Source organism: Cygnus olor, chromosome 16 (genome assembly GCF_009769625.2).
Source record: "Cygnus olor isolate bCygOlo1 chromosome 16, bCygOlo1.pri.v2, whole genome shotgun sequence".
Taxonomy (NCBI): domain Eukaryota; kingdom Metazoa; phylum Chordata; class Aves; order Anseriformes; family Anatidae; genus Cygnus; species Cygnus olor.
In genome coordinates this window covers 6,635,532-6,654,928 of record NC_049184.1, presented here as the reverse complement: position 1 = coordinate 6,654,928, position 19,397 = coordinate 6,635,532, and the positions used below count along the sequence as shown (strand labels likewise).

At 36.9% G+C, this 19,397-nt stretch overlaps 1 protein-coding gene across 15 annotated transcripts in view; it reads left to right on the top strand.

The window, feature by feature from the left end:
- The window catches only part of SULF2 (sulfatase 2), a 158,684-nt gene that overhangs the window by 101,395 nt on the left and 37,892 nt on the right, over positions 1 to 19,397 (top strand). For all 15 annotated transcript variants that reach the window (XM_040575805.1, XM_040575815.1, XM_040575812.1 and 12 more), the window contains 2 exons: positions 12,045 to 12,196; positions 15,657 to 15,826. In XM_040575805.1, the coding sequence (XP_040431739.1) occupies positions 12,045 to 12,196; positions 15,657 to 15,826 (322 nt within the window). The remainder of the gene's footprint in view (positions 1 to 12,044; positions 12,197 to 15,656; positions 15,827 to 19,397) is intronic.

Below are 19,397 nucleotides of genomic sequence, written 5' to 3'. Positions count from 1 at the left end.
ATACATTTGTGCATTGAATTTATAGTATGTGAGGCTTGATCGTGATGATGCTTCCAGGAAAGAGTATAAATCTTGAATAGTAATTGTAACAAGATCTTTTTTTTTCTTTTTCTTTCTAAACATTCACATGAGTTGTGCATGTCATCACCGTAAAGGCTTAGTCTTAAAACAAATAGGTAATTTCCTTGTTTTGTTTTTTCTAAAACAAAGATCTGAATTAATCTGGAAAGGAATAAATTAGGGGAAGTGCACATACCTAATTAATTGGTTGTTGTTTCCCTCCGTTTATCATTCCTGGCACTAATACCAGTGATCATATGAATACCACACCAAGGTTAATGTTTTATTCTTCACAGATCATTTGTTTTGTGTTTGCTGATATTTGTCTGTTGTAATAATTTTTATATTTAGTGACTATATTTTGAGCACTTGCAAGTTCTACCAACTTCCACAGCTTTTGCAGGTGTCCTGGTATTCATGTGTTACATTTTTTACATTAAGTTGATATTTACATGTAGGCCCAAGATCTTCCTGAATCTCTATTCTATTTTCAGTCTGATTCTGTTAATTTGCAAGCTAAATGTGTTGGAACATGCAGAAATAGTACTTTTATAATTACAAAGCAATCTTCAGGTGTAAAGGAGATTTTCATGTAGCTATCACGTAGTTAAACGTGATATATTATAAAAATTTAAATGGATATTGCCATTACTAAATGTTTGTGTTAATTTCTGGTCTCTGATTAAAATCTTGTGTTAACCATTGTGAGGGATCTGTAAGAAGGTATTTCTTTTACCTGTTTTTTTCGAATATCAGATTTACCTGTTTCAGAAACACAGTTTCAAAAGTAACCCGCTAAGTAGAATATTTTGGACGTTATGAATACATTCTCTGACATGGCGAATCCTTGAATGTGACTGCAGTAAACAAAAGAAGGTGGGGAGAGCACTGGAGTTAATTTGTAGATTTTATCTATTTATTTTGAATTCCATGGTATTACTGGTTTACCCTGGAAACACAGTTTAGCTTCTTACTTCTTTTTTTGAAGAAGAAGAAAAGGAGGCCATGATTAATAAAGTCTTCTCAGGTTTGCTTTTATATGTAAGTTCACAACTCTGGAATGAGAAGGCTGTCATTTTGGGGGAAAGGTTGGTTTTGGTTTTTTTCTTAATTCAGAAGCCAGGCCTTCTTCCTATATTTCCCTTTTCTTGTTTAAATTTAAAAGAAGAAACTGTACTCTCCTACACCATTTAAGCTTCCGTCATTTTTTCCCCCTTTTCTGCCACTCATTTCACATCTCCTTGCCCTTTTCTCTATTCATGGTGATCTCCGTGTTTTGTTCTATCTCAAACGATGATTCTGCTGTGAGTGTTCATCCTGCAATGTAATATTTCTCCTGTGGCAGTGGCATTTGTGGTTTGGATTTATATAGACTTGTGCTACTGCTGGCACCTTTGGGAAACGTGCAGGTGGCGTGCAGGCAGGAGGGATCAGTGTGGTGTGGGATTCTCCTCCACATTTTGCAAGTAAAAAAAATATGATAATAAATGGAAAAGGTGTGGCTTTCCTGTAAATTGTTCTTAGTTTCAGCCTTGGTTGCCAGTTTTATATCATTCAACCTTGGCACTTTACAAAGTTTTACCAACCTTGTTAGGCACTGGACTTGGCAGAATAGAGGTGAAAGTAAGAGGCTGAGCTCAAGGGAATTTCTGTCTTTGGCTTTAACAGTCAGGATTTCAGCAATCATGTGCAAGACTCACTATCACTTCATGTGAATCAATTAAAATAAATATTACAACAAGGCAAAAGGCTGGCTTTTCCTCCTACAAAGGAAGCCATTAAGGCAGTCGGCATTACAGGTATGTCTTCCTCTGCTTTAACCTTTCTCACAATCTTAAAAAATGCCAGTGTCGTGAATAACAACTAAAGGACTGTATTCTCATTACATAGCCAGTACGCGTAGACACCAAATCCCTAATCTCAGTACATTAAACAGTCAATCCTGTTTTGAAGAGCTTCTCACATCATTGTCCTACTACATATCGTGGAGAATCAGGAAAGAAGAACAATTTATTTAAATAAACCAAGTCATTTGATTAATTCATCTTTAGAAAAGTCCATGTAAGCAACATCTGAATCATCAGTAACTTAAAAGAGTGATCACTGGTACTTCAGCTTGGAGCAACAGATGATTAGGATGGAAAAGAAAGAGATCCTGTGACAAACGTTTCTGAATGTGAGAGGATTTCTCTGCCAGAGGTTCCTGTATAAACATTTACAGCAAAAATGTTCAGTTTTCCAAGAATATACGTAGCTGTTTCTATGAGTCATCTTTTAAAATGCACAAGGCATTGTTGCATGCTTGTTTCCTGCAACAACAAATACCGTTATATTTTATTGGAATACAGATTTAAATTTTCCCTTGGACATTACTTAATGAGAAAAGCTTCTCTTTTCCATTTGCCTGGCTGGCTGAACGATTAGGTCTTAAAGTTAGTGACTGATTCCAGAATACTTTGTCAGCCTTATCTGCAGTCAGGAAATGAAAATACGTACTTACGTTATTAAATTCAACAGAATTAGGGATGGTGGGCCAAATTCATACTGGCAAAAGGACACTTGTGCTTCAGTGACTCTTTGTGAGAGTTTTATTAATTTATGTTAGGGCTTTATGTGGCACAGTATGCAGCAAATATAATACATGTTTTGGCTAACTTACCATCTTCATTCCTGTTGAGCAGTACCCTACAGTACAGCTAACCCCATTCAGTAAATTAACCTGTTAAAGAAGGAAAAAGCTACTTGTTGTGTGGTAATATGTAAATATCTCACTCTGATGGAAGGCTACACTTGAATTATGCAAAGAAGGCATAAAATATGTGCCATTTTGCACCATTTGTGTATTTTGAACCTAGAGAAAAGTCATGGCTGAAGGTCCGTCTCTGCCATAATAATACATTTCTTGGGAATAAGAGTAATAATCATTCTTACCACTTTCACAGGGCTCTACAGTAATTAACTAATGAATTCATTAAAATTCAGTGACAGTCTTTCATTTCCTCCCTTTAATATTTAGACTAAGATGATACCGTGGTCAACTGCATTCAAATAATTATTTTTCCACTTCACCATCTGAGCCTGTGACATTTTAAAGTGATTTTAACATTAAATGGTAAGATGAAGAGAAAGGCTATTGGTAAATGTTCATTAAAGGATGAATGAACATGAAAAATATGTGACCAGATGTTAATATCTTTATACGTGCCAGGAGAAAAGTACTGATTATCAGTTGGCTGCTGCAGAATTTTCTCTCCACAATAGCTGAATTACAGAAATACTTAAAAGCTTAACTGAAGTTGCTCTCTGTGTATAATTGCTTGGTAGGGAACAACTGGTAAAGTGAAGAGTCAAATTGTAAATAGAGAGTAGTGAAATACTTTCTGCAAGGTCACGTGCAGGTAAAGAGCAACATTAAGAAGAGATGCAAGTTTTCATTTGCACCCTGGTGCCCTAGCCACTGTGCCATGCTGCACTTCTCTGTCATCTTACATGCATATAAAGAAAACAGGTTGTCCAAGTCAAAATGACATCCATATGCAGGACAGCTGATGAAGAACTGAAGGCCATCTTTTAAAATAATGACTAAGTGAATTAGGAGTCAGGCTTGATTTTTAGGTATGATTTGCATAATTAGGAACTGAAGTGTTACAATATTCACCTCTAAGACATCTCGGTGACTTTTGAAAAATGGATATCAGGTTTCTGAATTATTTAACTTGAAGATAAATTGGTTCCCTTAGATCTTCTCTCTGTATATAAACAAAAAGGCCTGTCAAATAATATCATTGTTATGGGGTTAAAGGCCATTAGACTTGAAAACAGTGTGAAAGAAAGCTTCAGCCTACTGGATATATCATGATAGCTGTTACTAGAAAGGGAAACCAAGAACCTCTGCTGGAAAGGATGTAAGAAGAGTCCTGACACACAGACCCAAACCAATGACTCTGCCCATGTTACTTCTTCTGTCTGACTTGGTCATTTTTAGTGAATTATTGAGTTGGAATATCCTGCAAATGTTTTGGAGAATAACACTTTAAAACAAAAGTTATTTCTAAGTTTCCTACCTCATGTATGTTAAAGACTTTTGTCTCCCAGCTCTAACTTCACGTCTGTGCTATCGGTTGGTTTTGAATCAAGCACGCATATATCTTCCCCCTCTGTTTCTATGAATTGAGTTCAATGCCTCAGTAGTTTCACTTTAAACATATTATAATGTATGATTCCTTCAAGTGGCAACACATGAGGTAGAGTTGTGGTCTCCTGAGGTTTATGCAGAGGTTGTACAAACAGCACTCATCTATACAGCTGCTATTACACCATCTGTCTTTTGCATGTAGCTTTATATTATATTTTAACCATCCTGGAGCAAGGAATATTTGTGCTTCAGTGAATAAAATCACTGAGTAAAATCCACAAGATAGCCAGCAATCAAATGTAACCTTCCAGGAGTCCAAGATGAATGCATCCACAACTACAGAAATAAGCCAGTGTCTGTGGCTCCCTTCTTTCCAGGCATATTTTATTCCCCATTGCCCTCTCTCTTATTTTATTCCCTTGTCTCTTTTCAACACAAAATGTTGTAGATTTTGAAAAACAGCTCATCTTTTTTTTACCCCCTACTATAATGTACTTTTCTGATAGGATGCCAATTGGAATTGTAATACTGTAAGTGTATTACACCGAAGTGTAATCCTTTGTTATACTGATACATCATTTCAAGCAAGAAGCAATTCATAGCTTGATACTACTTCAGAAGTAGGGTTATCATTTCATACCCTTCAAAATAGCTAAAAGCTAAATAGAATATTTGCACATTTGAAAATATTTTTAAAATCTTTGTTAGTTTACTTACTAAGCCAATAGGTTCCCTTACTTTTTAAGTTCTTCATCTTCCTAGGCAGAATGACTTCTTTCAGTACTGTGTTCAACATCAAGTAGCATAGTAGCCAAAAATGAGAAGAGGTTCCCTCGTTTTCTCACTCCAGTTTAATATCTTGTTGTTCGTCCAGCTAGCCGTTTAGGCCTTGTGGCATCTTCTCGCATTCTTTTTCTCTGTTTTTCTAGAATGCTGTTTTTTGATTTAATTAAATTTAACTTAATAACATTCATTGAATACAGTTGTCCTAAGCTGGTCTTTGCTTTATGCCCAGAGGTGTGAGTGTCCCATTGGCCCACATGGTTATACACTTGCCCAGTAGGGCAACAATCCGCAAGTCAGTGGGTAGCAGAAAAGCTCAGTGGTACAAGAGTTCATAGAACAGTAAGCTGCTTGTCATCTTTTAATAAGTGCATAGCAGAACACTGATAACTTCAAAGGCTGGTCAAGTTAGAGATGATATTACTTGCCATCCTCGTGTGTATGTTATGCACAGGAGGCCTATGTACATTTATGAGACAGATGCATTTAAGGATGGTTAGATGTGACTGGTTATTTAAAAAAAAAAAAATCAGATTTATTTTTTGTGAAAGATAAAAGGTGAAGGTAAAGAAAGTAAACTACTGTAGAAGCTAAATTTCTTCTCTTTTGGAGAATATCTTGATGAAAGGAATTTTGTGGTTATATTGAACTGGGGATGGACTTTTCCCCTAATTGAATTTGGTAAGACTATTATTTATGAACTAATGTTTTTAGTAATGTTCTTCCAAGTCTATTGCTAGGTGGAAGAAAACAGGCTGTGTTGAAATACAGCAACTATTTCTTCTTGCACAGTATATCGCAGTAGCTCCCTGGAACCAGGCAAGCAGGCGGCAGTATGATGAGAGGAGGATAAACTAAAGGTTAGGATTATCTGTGGGTATGGAACATGAAAGAAGGGTGTGATACCAATGGTAAATTTTCAACAAAATGTCTCATCGTTGTGGTAGGTTTGACATTGGGAAAGATTTTTGAAATCTGAATGATGAGGCTTGGCCATCAAGTAGGGAGCAAACTGTCGAGCGATAGTGAGCTGTGTGGCAGAGCAGCGCTCTGAACCATGTAGCCATCAAACTCCTTTCTCTTGCACTGCCCATTATAGGAAATGACGCTGTTGCGATACACTAAGTCATCTTGTGCTGAATTATAGTAAAGATTGATGATTTGAACATTGCCATTTCTAGATTTTTTTTCCTTTAACTTTCAGAGAGCGTGAGATAGCTGTTCAGAAAGATATTTATGCCTTACAATACTAGTTCTGTTTAAACTTTTGTAAGCTGTGCCATAGGAATTAATGAAAGGGAGCTTTGGCCAAGTGACTCCATGGGGAATTTGTTCACCTGAGAAAGACATGCAAGACTTGGATTGTTATCTGCATTCTTCTGTTTGGTTCCTGATTGACCGTTTCAAAATATTTGGTTTGAGACCTTTTGTTTTACTTGGCTTCATCTGCTCCCCTTCTGCCAATTCCCGATTCATTAAATAGATCTTGGCACTGATCCTTGGGCACAACTGAAAATGTACGATGCAAATTCAGGAAGAGGAACAAAGGTGTCACAAAGATTACTCTGAATTCACTTTGTCCTGCTAGATATCATACTAGTCCCCTAGAAAAATAAGAAAGTCTGCAGGCTATTCTAATTGCACTGGTTACCAATCACTGTACAACATGGTTCTTATAACTATTATGATGATCATAATCAAGAGCTACTCATTTTTGGAAGATACGGTCAGCTATTTTAATACCTAATGAGAACTGATGTCTCCTAAAAATCTCTCCTATGGGACGAGATTTCATAGTAAATTACAGAATTTTATCTCAGTACCCCTATCTTTCTTCTGCTGTAAATCCATTAATTTCTCTGGGTTGATTGCATTATACGTTGTCAGCTTAAGAGTGTATTTGGCCATGATGTGAAGGCAGAGTTGAATTGACCTTTGGGCTTATTGCTCATTATATGTGTACTTAGCCATGCTGAGAGTGCTTTCTCATCCGCTTTCCTCTGATTGTCTTTTAGAGGACAAAAAGTACTGAAAGTAATTTTTGCTAGATATACAGCGAAAATAAGATCAGAAATACCCCTTCCCATCCAAAACTAAAGAATTGTTCAACTGTAGCTAATTGTTCAACTTTGAGCTGGGAAAAACTAGTAGCAGATACAGAAGTAAAAGGTTTTTGAGGCGTAGACAAATCCTTCTGTGTAACTGTAAGACTCACAACTCAAAACCTTAGTTAATACCTGGAAGGCTGGCTGCTAAACTATGTGCTGTCAGAAAAACGGTGCTTGAAGTATTTCTTTGAAGTACTTAATGCACTGTATTCATGTTTAAAAGTAAAGGGTCAATGGCTTAAAATGTGAGTTTAACTTCCCAGTCACAGTGATAAGTGCAGCTTAATGGGGTACTAATAACTGGATCAAGCTAAGTAGCATGGATGATATGAAGAGAAGACCCCAGAAGGAGAGATGGGTAATATAAATTCGGAGCTTACAGTCTAGGAGTAACAAAAGATTAATTTTACTTTTACTCAGCTTCAGGATTTATTATGAGAGCACAAGCATTTACAAATATCCTCCTAAATGCTAAAGTCCTGGAACGAAGTAAATTTGACTGAAGATCGGCCTAGTAAGTCACCTAGCTGATGACAGGATAGTTCAGGTTGGAAGGGAGGACTGTTGTCCAACCACATACCCAAAGCCTGTGCCAGGCCATGTTGCTGAGTGCTTTAGCCAGCCTAGTCTTGAAAAACACAGAGGATGGGAGCTGCACGGTCATTTTGAGCAACCTGTTTCAATGTTTGACTGTTCTCTCAAGTTTTTTTTTATATTCAGGCTGAACCTCACTTGTTTCAATTTATCACAGTTACTTCTCCTACCATGCACCACTGTGAAGAGCCTGGCTCTGTCTTCTCCATAACCTCCTCACAGGTGAGGAGCTTATTAGGACCTCCTGAGGCCAGGCTAGCATTGCTCCTTGGAGGGTATCTTTCCAGTGCGTAGCTTGTCTCGTCCTTAAGGACTGCAAGAGTTTTGGTTTTCACTGCTTCCTAACAGAATGTAACGTAACACTGTCGGGAAGCTATTACCAGTATGCCTCTTGTATGTTCCTTTTTTGATTTCATCTTCTTACCTTATTTTAAAAGCACATGAACACCATGATCATATTGTTAAACAGGTCCCTAGCGGAACAGGGAAGTGATCTTGGCCAGTGGGTAACAGAACGGTGCCTAACAGAAGGCTGACTAGGGTCAGAATCAGACCTGAACTGCCAAACTGAGGAAACTGAATGAAAGCCTGAAATTCCATGTATAATTCTGATCTTCTAACAGTTCTGCACTGGAGAATCTCTGTTGGCTTGTGCTGCATTCCCCTTTCTAGTGTGGGAGCCAAAAAAGTTCTGTTCTGATTGCCAACATTGGGCATTCTGTATGGAATGAAAAGAGACAAATGATGCCCTGCACTGTTTTATTGATGCATCAGTAGGATGAAATGTCTTAATTTTCAGTGTAATGCGAAGTTCTATGAATATCCTTTGTAGAGGCATTTAAGTCTTGTTAAGTGTTTTTAGGTAGGTATTAAAAAAAGTAGCAGGATGGTTTTTTTTTTTTTTTTTTTTTTGTTGTTGTTTTTTTTTTTGTTTGTTTGTTTGTTTTTGTTTTTTTAATAAACTTGCAGAGTTTGGTAGCTAAGGGTGGATGGTAAAACTAGCCTGAGCATTTCCAGTGGTGGTAACTGGTGCCGTTGGGAGCATTTTTGAGACCAAGATGTCTGGTCTTTCAATTATGCTTTTATACTACATTTGGCAATATGTTAGCTGTGCTTTCTAAGCAGTGAGCTGTGGCCCTGGTATACCTGCAGTGGTTTTCATTCAGAGCAGACCTTTGTGTTAATTGATAGCATGGGGCAAATTCTTGCATGTGTGATTCTCTTCCTTACAGAAAGAGTTTATAAAACAAAACAAAACCTCTTGTGAAAAAAAATCTACTGTATACTAAAGAATTTTCCAGGTGCTTATCATTGAAGGGTGAGACTCTGAGAAATGAACTTTGAAAGGTTACGAACCCTTGAGGAAATGGTAATAGTGTACAAAGGACTCAGTTCTGTTGTATCCTGTTCCATGGGGTCTGAGGAGAAACTGTGTTGTATGGTAGTGAAAGCAAAGGGAGATCACATTCTTGATGCATTTATTAAAAATGGTTGCTTGGGTGTTTTTTAATGATCCTTTCCTAGACTGGATAGAGGAACATGGCTGAGCATATCAAACAGCAGTCTCTGAGGATGTTTGTTAATGAAATCTTGGAGCGGTTTGTAATTGGATGTACCGAAGGCATGTGTACGCTATTGAGCAGATGTCTCTGGCGGTGAACAAATCTGATGAGGGGAAAAAATGTTAGAGAGAATCTTTACAATCCAAAATCAAAATCCTTCACCAGCATCAGGAGAGCTTTTTTGTAACCCAGTATTTTGTAGTACAGAGAAGTGATTAACAGTTTTTGAGTAACAAGTGTTTGAAAGGCTCAGATGGAGGGAGGAGGGGAAAAAGATGTGCAATGGAAGATTGGAAACAGCAGAGAAAATTATTTAAAGCACTTGACTTCCATGAAGGAGTATAAAGACATCCTGAATGTACAATGGAGGTTATGCGAAAGGTGCTGGAGGAAACTTCCCCCAGACTTGCCTTTAATGCCTCTGCAGAATAACAATGAAGTAATTCTCTATAGAATGCCTCTTTCCTGAATTCTTCAGCCATACATTTTAGGAACTGATTGGTTTCTGTGAGCAAAAATGCCAAATGTATCTGTTTGGATGATAATATGTTGCTTGGGGGACAAGAGACTTTGGACTGCCTTGTGCATAACCTGCTGATGCAGACAGTGGCCAGTGTTTCAATCCTTTACTCCTTGTTACCAAGACAAGAAAAAATGTTCATCTGCATTGTTTAATTCCCCACAGTCGCTATGAGTTGCCTTTTATTCTTTAAAAATTAGAAATAATTCATAAAGCCAAAAGTATATACTGTACAAATACAGTCCCTGAGTAATGCAATAGTTTTTATCTACAGTGGGGTAGCTACTGCTTTGTTTGTTGCTTCAGGTTTACTTAGCTTGGTTAAAGAAGACATGAGGAGGTAGTTCAGGACAGTGAAACAGGAATTCTTCTCTGCAGCATGCTTCTCAGTTAACCCCTTTGTAAGTGGCTCATCTGTAAAATAATGCAACACCTTACCTGCTTTTGCAAAATACATAGGATTAGAATACTTAGAAATTCAAGGATCGTATTAATTGTGTCTCAATACATGTGCCCTTCATATCTTCTGTGATACAGGTCCTAATTTTGTCAACACCTCTATCTCTTTCAAACACTTTGAAAGTTCTCAAACATTCCCTTTCTTGTGGCTCACCTAAAACATTAATTGAATGCATTTAAATTTGTTTGGGGAGATGATTCAAAACATGCTTTTGAATTCTACCTAGGCACTTCGAGCTGGGTCTCATGGCCATTCAGTGCACAGCATACTTACTCCCTGTATTCCATTGTATTGTATTATTATGTATTATAATATTGCTTAGGTCATATTTCCCATCTTTATAGAAAAGAAAATCACTATCTGGTAATGATACAGAGCTCTCTCGTGTACTGTTATATATCATGGTTTCCACTGTTCTCATTGTGTGTATCTTTCAGACAGATTCAGCCTACTACAAATAGACACAGATCCTTGACTTCACTCAGGGCCCTTTTTACAGTGACTGAACACCAGTTCTGTGCTTTCCACAGCCTTGCTCCCTGCATGTATATAAGTACAAGAAGGCACAGTATCAGATGCTGTGGGCCGCAAGCTTAAAAAAAAGTCTTGAAGGATCTGGGAGCTGAGAATTGTGTGCTCCTATCCCCTCAACTTTGCGAGGAGCTTTAATCTAAGGTTAAGATCAGAGTCTCAGGTACTCTGTTGTCCTTACAGAAGCACAGATATTTGCTGGTAGATTGTCAGCATGAGGTGCTGCAGCACTACGTGCTTCTGGATTAAAAATATTTGTAATGTCAAGTGGAACAAATGTAAAGGTCTTTGTGCTGGTCGCTGCGATAGTGCTAACTTGGATTGCCAGACCCTTCAGAAATTGAGATGTGAGTTCTGACATGAAAAACTCAGGTCCTGAATTGCATTGCAATCCACAGGCGTGAGAGCAGAATTTTCCCTCTAAGCTTTAAAAGAAGTATCTGGAGGAATGGGGTGTAATTTATCCTGCAGTTGCATAGTGATGATATAACATGAAGTAATACTGAAAAAAATGTACTGCTAATTTTGATTTTTTTCTGGAATAGCGTGGAAGTGTCACTGGATACATCATATCCTTTAGAAAATGTGTTCTTATATAATTCTAACAATTTCCGTTTTTCTTAACTGTTTTATGGAAAATAATTAGCATCTGTACACTTGCAATTTACAGTTTAGCAAGGCTAGCATATACATAGCTCTTGTGGGAGGATCATTCAAACGTCTACACTGTGTTGGAATCCTTGCACTTATTCTGCACTTACTCTGCACTTTTTCTGCTGTTTCATTTCCTCTATACAGCAAGTTTAAAATCTCATCATCTTTACGGTCCCCATTTGTCTTCATTTCTCCTAAGCCAGCCTCCTCTGTTGGTGACCTCAGCGCTTCTGACTGTTCCAGAAGTGGAGATGGCATAAGTGGGTGTAACTAAAATGAAAAATGTAGCTAAATTGGGTGATTCAGAGTAGGATGAGATAATGTGGCAACTGATACTATTTTAAACATTTTCTGTTTTGTTCATCTAAGTCTGAATGTATCAGCCCCTAAATAAAATGTGATAATTGTAGTGCAGTGTATCTCATGTACTCAGGTTGTAAATCAAAAGATACGTGTTATGGAGCTCTGAAATAAAGAAACAAAGGCAAAATCATAACTTATCTATTACCTTATGTGTGTCTGGATGAAGAAAATGTTCCAGTCAGACGAGACGGATATGAAAGAATATGGTTAAAAACAGTATCTTTGAGGTGTTTGTTGTACCTTCTTACTGCACTTCTGCTTTCTCTACCCCTAGCTTTCTTTGGAAAGTACCTTAATGAATACAATGGTTCCTATGTGCCTCCTGGCTGGAAAGAATGGGTTGGATTACTTAAAAATTCTCGATTTTACAACTACACACTCTGTAGAAATGGAGTGAAGGAGAAACATGGATTTGACTACTCCAGGGTAGGTCTTACCGGTTTATTTCTATTTCTTTAATATTTGAGTGAGACTGCAAGAAAGCTACGGTTTATGGTTTCAGTCTAATTAAAGAATTCTCTTCATACTTGAAAGCTGCTCTGTGTTACATTAGCTGCAATGCAGTAGGCTCCGTGTTTGGACTTTCTGTTATCTTCCATTCCATGCGGGTCATGTTACTGAAAACATTGTTAGCAGAAATAGAAACAAACAAAACATCCTGAGACTGTTAATGTGTGTTATGAGCTGCAGATGTGAAAACAGATTTAAATGCTGCATGACAACTATTTTTCGTCTTTGTACTATAATTACAGTGTGCTAAATCCGATTGTCATCTATTCCCCTGGTATAGAACTGATTTCAGTGGAGTTGCACAAACGTAAATGAGATAAGAATCCAGTTCCCTCCAGCTAGACCCATCTTTTTGTGTTAAAGGAACTTGTTTCACAGCCAGATGAGGAGAATTCATAGTATCTTGGTATATCTTACGGTAATTCTGACTTCACTGTCTGAATGAAGGCAGAATTTAATTATTAAATGTATATCTTGATGTATTGTTAGAGGTGTGTATGTTCCTAATATACTTCCAAGGATGTTGTACTCTGGCCAAACTTACTAAAATACTTGATAATTATTGTGAAATATAATGTCATCCTGTGTCACCCCTCCATCTAGCACTCGTTACGGATCAAACAGTTACCTGTTTGCATACAGGAGTATGTTTATTTCAGATGAAAATGTTAATTTTCCAAAGAAATTGGCTTTTCTGGAATATAAATGTAAATGAGTTAATCAGTAAATGGATATAGTTTAAATAGTGTATAACTCTCAAAAGTTGACTTGCTGAGGAGTGATACGGATTTATAAGGTGTATTTGCTTAACAGAAATGGAATTCACTTTCTCCTGTTGAGCACAAATCCTGCCTTCCTCTTTTTTGTTTCATTAGTGATGTGTTCACAGTTTTTTTCCTTGAAAAGGTTGATGTCTATGTGATTTCCTTCTTCCCCTTACTCATTTGCCATTTTTAATAGAGTGTAGTTTGTGCTGAAAGATAAAACTTGACGGGTTTCTATGGTTTCCTTTTCTATTACCAGTTGCTAGGAGTAAGGGACAACTGATGTACAGAATTATTTGTCTTTTATTTCCCTTCTGATCTATGAAGAATCAGAGAGCTACTCTTTACAGCCGTGCTACCAAAAACATTATAATGGAAATTTACCTTAAATGGAGCAATGTCAGGCAAGTGATTTCATAGGGCAGTGTTCCCCATTGTTATAAAAAGTCAACAAGGAGCTTTACGTTCCAAGAGTCTCAGCTCTATTTTGTATATGCAATACTTGAAAATGTTTAGGTTTTCAGTTGGTTCCGTTTTTCTTACTGAGTTTGTTAATAAAAGAAAAAAAAGAAGTCTGATGAAAATGTAAATGTTTTTATAATCTTCATATTCTTGCCTAATACACAGCTATGATAATAAACAGATAGTGTGCAGAGCAACAGTATGTGTTGATGTTAACGCTGGAGTTCAAATGCACAAACACAAGCTGGAATACAAGGCTGCTTCTCTATTCTTCCTACCATTTTTGTTGCTGGAAGCCTACTTTTCCAGTAACAGACAGTATAATCAGATTGTATTTTAGCCCTATCTTCTTGACATAATTAATGCTAATTATGTGCCCGTGGAAAACTGAAAAAAACACACAAAATGAATGACTGATTCTGTCCTCCAAAGCAATTGCTAAGCATTTATCCTCTGAAAATCAAATCTTTGCAAATTCTTTCAGATTCTCTAACAGGAAGTATTCTACTCCATTTTTTTCTTTTTCAATTTCTTTCAACTTTTTAAGTTGAATTTTTAGTTTTGTTTGCATTCCCGGAATCTTCTACAGTCTCCACAATCTGGAGCTTTAAAAAAAATAAACCAGTTGAAGGAAACATTTCTGTTTGGTCCTTGGCCTGGTAAGCACTTGTGTTTGCAAAATTAAGTTTGAATCGTGTTTTGACCAGGTGAAGATCTTCATCTTCAAAATAGAATTTGAAGACTATTCTCTCTTAATGTCTAAGTCAAAGATGGGTTACATACTTGAGAAAGTGACCAGCCAGCTTAAAGAACAGGCACAGTTTAGATACGTGTCAGTGCTTTTTTGAGAGTATGGTCAGTTACTGAGACTTATGTTCAGAAGTCAGATTTTCTTTGGTCTTGTTTACTGTATATCTTCCCTTCCACTGCAAATGCTAATGCATGGAGTTTCTTCAGTTAACTTTGGATTTATGCCTAATTATACCTGCTTTCAGGATGAAAATATATCAATAGTAGGCAAAATCATGGCAGTTTCATGACAGATACGCCTCGTGTTGGGACCAGTTATAAATCTATAATGGAGACTTTGCTAGCCTGGTTCTGGGATGCACAGGAAATAAGTGGGGGAAAGTAAATACAGTCAATGAAAAAAATTGTTTGATTACTCAGAAGCTGTCTTCTCATGTCATGGACACTGGCAGTGGTAAAGAGCAGAAAGTGTCCAAACCATGGAGAAAAATCTGTATGTAAAAGGAGGTGCAGTGCAGTACATACCACACCTTGTTCACTTGGCAAGAAGCAGTCATTATGTCCAATTTTATGTTCAGCTGTGACGAGATAACTTTTTTTTTTTAAGTGTCTTTCTTATCCTAATCATGTTTGACGGGTATTTATATTTGCAACATTTCCCATGATACAGCCAGCCCAAGGAGGAACATGGCTTGTCATTACGCGAATACTGTCTTCAATCCATATAGCTTGAGCATATATCAGAAGATGTATATGATACTTCTTGGAAAATAGAAAGAAGTCCTTATCTTCCAAAGGGACTCCTCTAAGTTATCAGTGATTACTTTGATAGAGGTATATCTTTATCAGAGTGTCATTGTGACTGTAATATAGAATGAAATTTTGGGTCCATTTAGTCCAGCATCTTCTAGCTTTAGTGACTTCTGGTTCAGAGGGAGGAGAAGAAAAATGAGTATCAATCCATTTGAATTTTCAAAGCACTTTTATGGTGTAGGGTTGGACTACACACCTTGAAGATTTCAACACCAAAAAGCAAATAAATTAACCTCTAATTTTCTTTTTTTTTTTCCTTGTTAATACCTGGTCATTGTAGTTGGTATTGTGATCTGCATAATTCAGTTATACACTATGAGAAGAAAGAGTCCTAATTGATCTTTAATGTCATTCATTTCTGAGACGAAACTGTTGCTTTTCATATTTCTAGACAGTGAAGAGGTAAATATTTGATTTTAGGTTTTGAAGTTTTAACATCTATAATTTACTCCCTCCTTTTCCCTTTATGAGCTAAGTAGCTTTCTTTTTCCTGCTTCTTATGTTATCTAAGACCTCCTGTTCCCATCACACCCCCAACTTGAAATTATTTTTAAAGTATCTCATTATACTTTTCCTTCTACTTGCAGGATTATCTAACTGATCTGATAACCAATGACAGTATTACATTCTTCAGAATCTCAAAGAAGATGTATCCTCACAGGCCTGTATTGATGGTTATAAGCCATGCTGCTCCTCATGGCCCCGAAGATTCAGCTCCTCAGTATTCACATCTCTTTCCTAATGCTTCGCAACACATGTAAGGAAAGTGAAAATCCTGTTATTTCCAGGTTCAGGTGTATAAAATCCTGGGTACCTCTGGGGGAACAGTATTTGTTTTACAATACTCTGGGCATGACTTTGTCACAAATATATAGGAAGAGTTTGAAGGTTTTTTTGTACCTCTTTGCACTAGTACAGGTGGCTACTGCATCTAGAACTCAGGAATGTAGCTCACAGATAAATAGAAAGTTTCGTGTTGAAACCATTGGACATTGTTATAGCCTATTTGGGAAGTGAAGCACTGTTTTATTTTTAGAAGAAGAATCGAAGTCTGGTTCTTGAGTTGTAGTCTCTTCGGTGGAAGAAACCCTGTCTCCCTGTCGATAGACACAGACATATTATTTCATAGGTATTACCAAAAATCACATAGTATGTGTTACTTATTACTTCTATTTTCCATAAGGAAAGAGAGGAAAAAGAGGCCTGCAGCATCAGATTAGTCTGGCCGTTTCTGAATGAGCTGGTATATCTGTAAATGATGCAGTACAAAGTTTTGAAAACAGCTAAGGTCCCCAAGTCAGTATCATCTAGTTACCAAGTTAATATTTTAATAAGCTCCAGTGCAACACCATGATAAGATGGTTCTTGTTTATAGCCACAGAGATGGTTTGCAGGTACAGCCCTGTAATTCTCTACTACAGGTGTCTCATCTCATGCTGATAAATCAAATGATTCACCCAAATTACCCTTTGTCACAATGGAAAATATTCAGTATTTTTCTAATTACTATCTTTATGTCTTCATTGATGCTCAACACTTGTAACTTTCTTCCTTTGTATCCTTTTTTAAGGGGAATTCTGTATTATTTTGGATTTGTGAAGGGACTGCTAACAGATTGAAGTAATAATTGGTAGCCAAAGCTGCTCAGACAAATCCAAAGTCCAGTGAAATCCATTTGAGCTTTTTCACTTCATTTAAAATAGGGTCTGAGAGGAAAAAAAGCTTCCCTTGTTCTGTTGTCTAGGTGTCGTGTAACTCAGAATTGTATTTCTTTGTTCTGTGCTGTGCTAACAAAGACAATCTGTGTCCTAGATCTCAGCAATGTAGTATTTCATGTTTGTTTGCCTTCTTATGCTCATTTATTTTCTCTGAAATTAAAGTTACAGAGATGCCAAATGAGTAACTTCTGCTATTGCTTATACTCAGTATTGACATGGGTCTTAGCAGAAGTTCTGGTAGGCATTTGTATCTCAGAGATTATAATCTTCTGTCAAACAACATTCTGGAGCAGTTTACTTATGGTGGTTGAATGAAAAAGAGTAGAAGGATTTGAGGAAGGCTAACAATGAAAAATATAAACTACATCTATTTTTCTTTTGCTTATGATGTAACTTCTATTTTCACACAAATTAGGTTTATCTTCCTCATTATAAAATAGTTGCACAAAACTATTTTTAATTGTAGGTGCTTTTTCTTGCGATGATAATTATGCAGGAAATAACACTTTGCAGAAATATGTTTTGTTTGTAAAGAAATAACTTAGTAGATTAAGGAACTGTGGGTTTTGGGTTTTTTTAGATATGAACATAAAACAGGATTTTATATACTTCCTGTGCAAAGAAACTGCCAGTCTTATTCCAAACACTTTTCATACCATTACAGAAAAATAATCTGTAAAGATGTTCACTGGCCTGGCTTTAAGATTAGATTAAAAAATGCAGAACATGCATCATTCCCTTACTGTATATACACATTAGTCCTCTGGTTTCTATTCTTTCTTCTGTCCCCACATCCCAGGGAATTGCTCAGTGACAGATAGGTCTGTGTGTGTAGTTCTCACTGTTCTGTTATCTTGTGGATATGATAGGGAAGGATCAGGACACAAGTGGAACACTTGTTATGAATTGCCCTGAAGCAATATCCTGAACGAAGTCTTTGCCCAGCCCTGGAATCAGAAGGCCATGTAGCAAGTCTTTGTACTTCGACTTGCGGCAGCGTTGACAAAGTCTGCATGCAGATTCTTAAGCTGTATCCACAAAGCAAAGTGCAGATGCAACTGTAATGCTTATGCTGGTTGTCATACATACTGTATTGTCTAGCATTGCTAATAGGAAGTTAACGCTAAGGATTTTAGCATAGACTGACAATCAGAGCGTGTTGTGCTTCTATTATTACATGTACTAGCTGGTATGAATATTCTACCCTATACTGCAGTGTCTGTCCTTCTTGTTTTGCAGAGTTCCTTTTTGTGTGTACCTACAGTCTTACTTGAAAATTATCCTTATCCACCAGCATTCAGCATAGCAAATCTGTGGGCTATATGGCCGGTTTTCCGTTTTTTTACCATCTATACAAATAGCTGCAGATAATGCAACAGCTGGGCAGTTTAACAGTCATCGGAAATATTATTTCTGTAGAGGGTACACTTTACCACCCATTTTTTCCAAGGTCAAATGCAATCAGACTTGGACTTATCTTCTGAGTGCATTTGAAGGAGTTATCTTAACCAACTTCTAGGAACTTTACGTTTGTGTATTTTTCCCATAAGACAGACAAATCTGTTAAGTGTTAAGAGGGTTACATTTGTAGTAATCAAAGAAAATCACGGGCTTTGGTTGGATTAAACAGCGGGAGGTTTCAAATCAGCCAGGAAATCACAAAGTAAGCTGAAAAGGTCTTTGCCAAGCATTTTTGATTCATTCTGGGCATCACATAGCAACAGTTTCCATAACTGTCAGCATTTTCAAAGGAGCAATGTCATTATTTCAGCCACAATAACGTTCTGAAATTCAAGTGGCTATTAGCAATACACAGAGAATAAACACCAGCCCTTTCCTCCCTATATGAAGAAGCCTCCATTTGCTGCCTACGCACGTTTTGCAGATAGCATCTAACAAAGGCTTTCTGCATAAAACATTTCACTGTCAGATTATTAATTTCATATTTATATAAAAACTTAAGATTACCTGTCATATTCAAAGATACATTAGATACACTTACTTCAAGGAAAAGTTTCAGTTTATATTACTATTGTTTATCTTAATAACCTACCCTGCTGCTCTGTTGCATGCACAAAAATAACAGTAGATATTTGCCAAGTAGGAGATGAATTTATCAGGAAATTGTGTTTGGGAAGAAGAAAATAGCTGACTATCTGCTGTTTTTTCCTGTTTTACTGTGTCACCGTCTTGGCTTGCACTTTTGCATAGACTGAGTTTATTACTTTGAATGAAAGGGGAAGCCTTAACAAATCACGTAGGAAAAGTAATTTTTAATATTTTAGACTCTGCGTGTGGTGCGTTTTAACTAGGATAGGAAGAAACTCATAAAAGTGGTTCTTAGTCTTAAGGGATTAAAAAAAATAGGAATATTTATGGTAGGTAAAAATAGTATTTCTTGTAAATATAAGCTATAAATACAGCTTCCTAGGGAGATGGTGATACAAGGAGTCAACATCATGATAAAAATATTCCAAAATAAATCTTTTGTTTAGATCCAGCTAACTTAGAGTGACGTAATTAAGCACAGAAAAGCAATCTCTGAAACTGACAACCACGTGAAATAATGGACAATGAGTGATATTTCTCCTCATAACTTTAATGGTTACA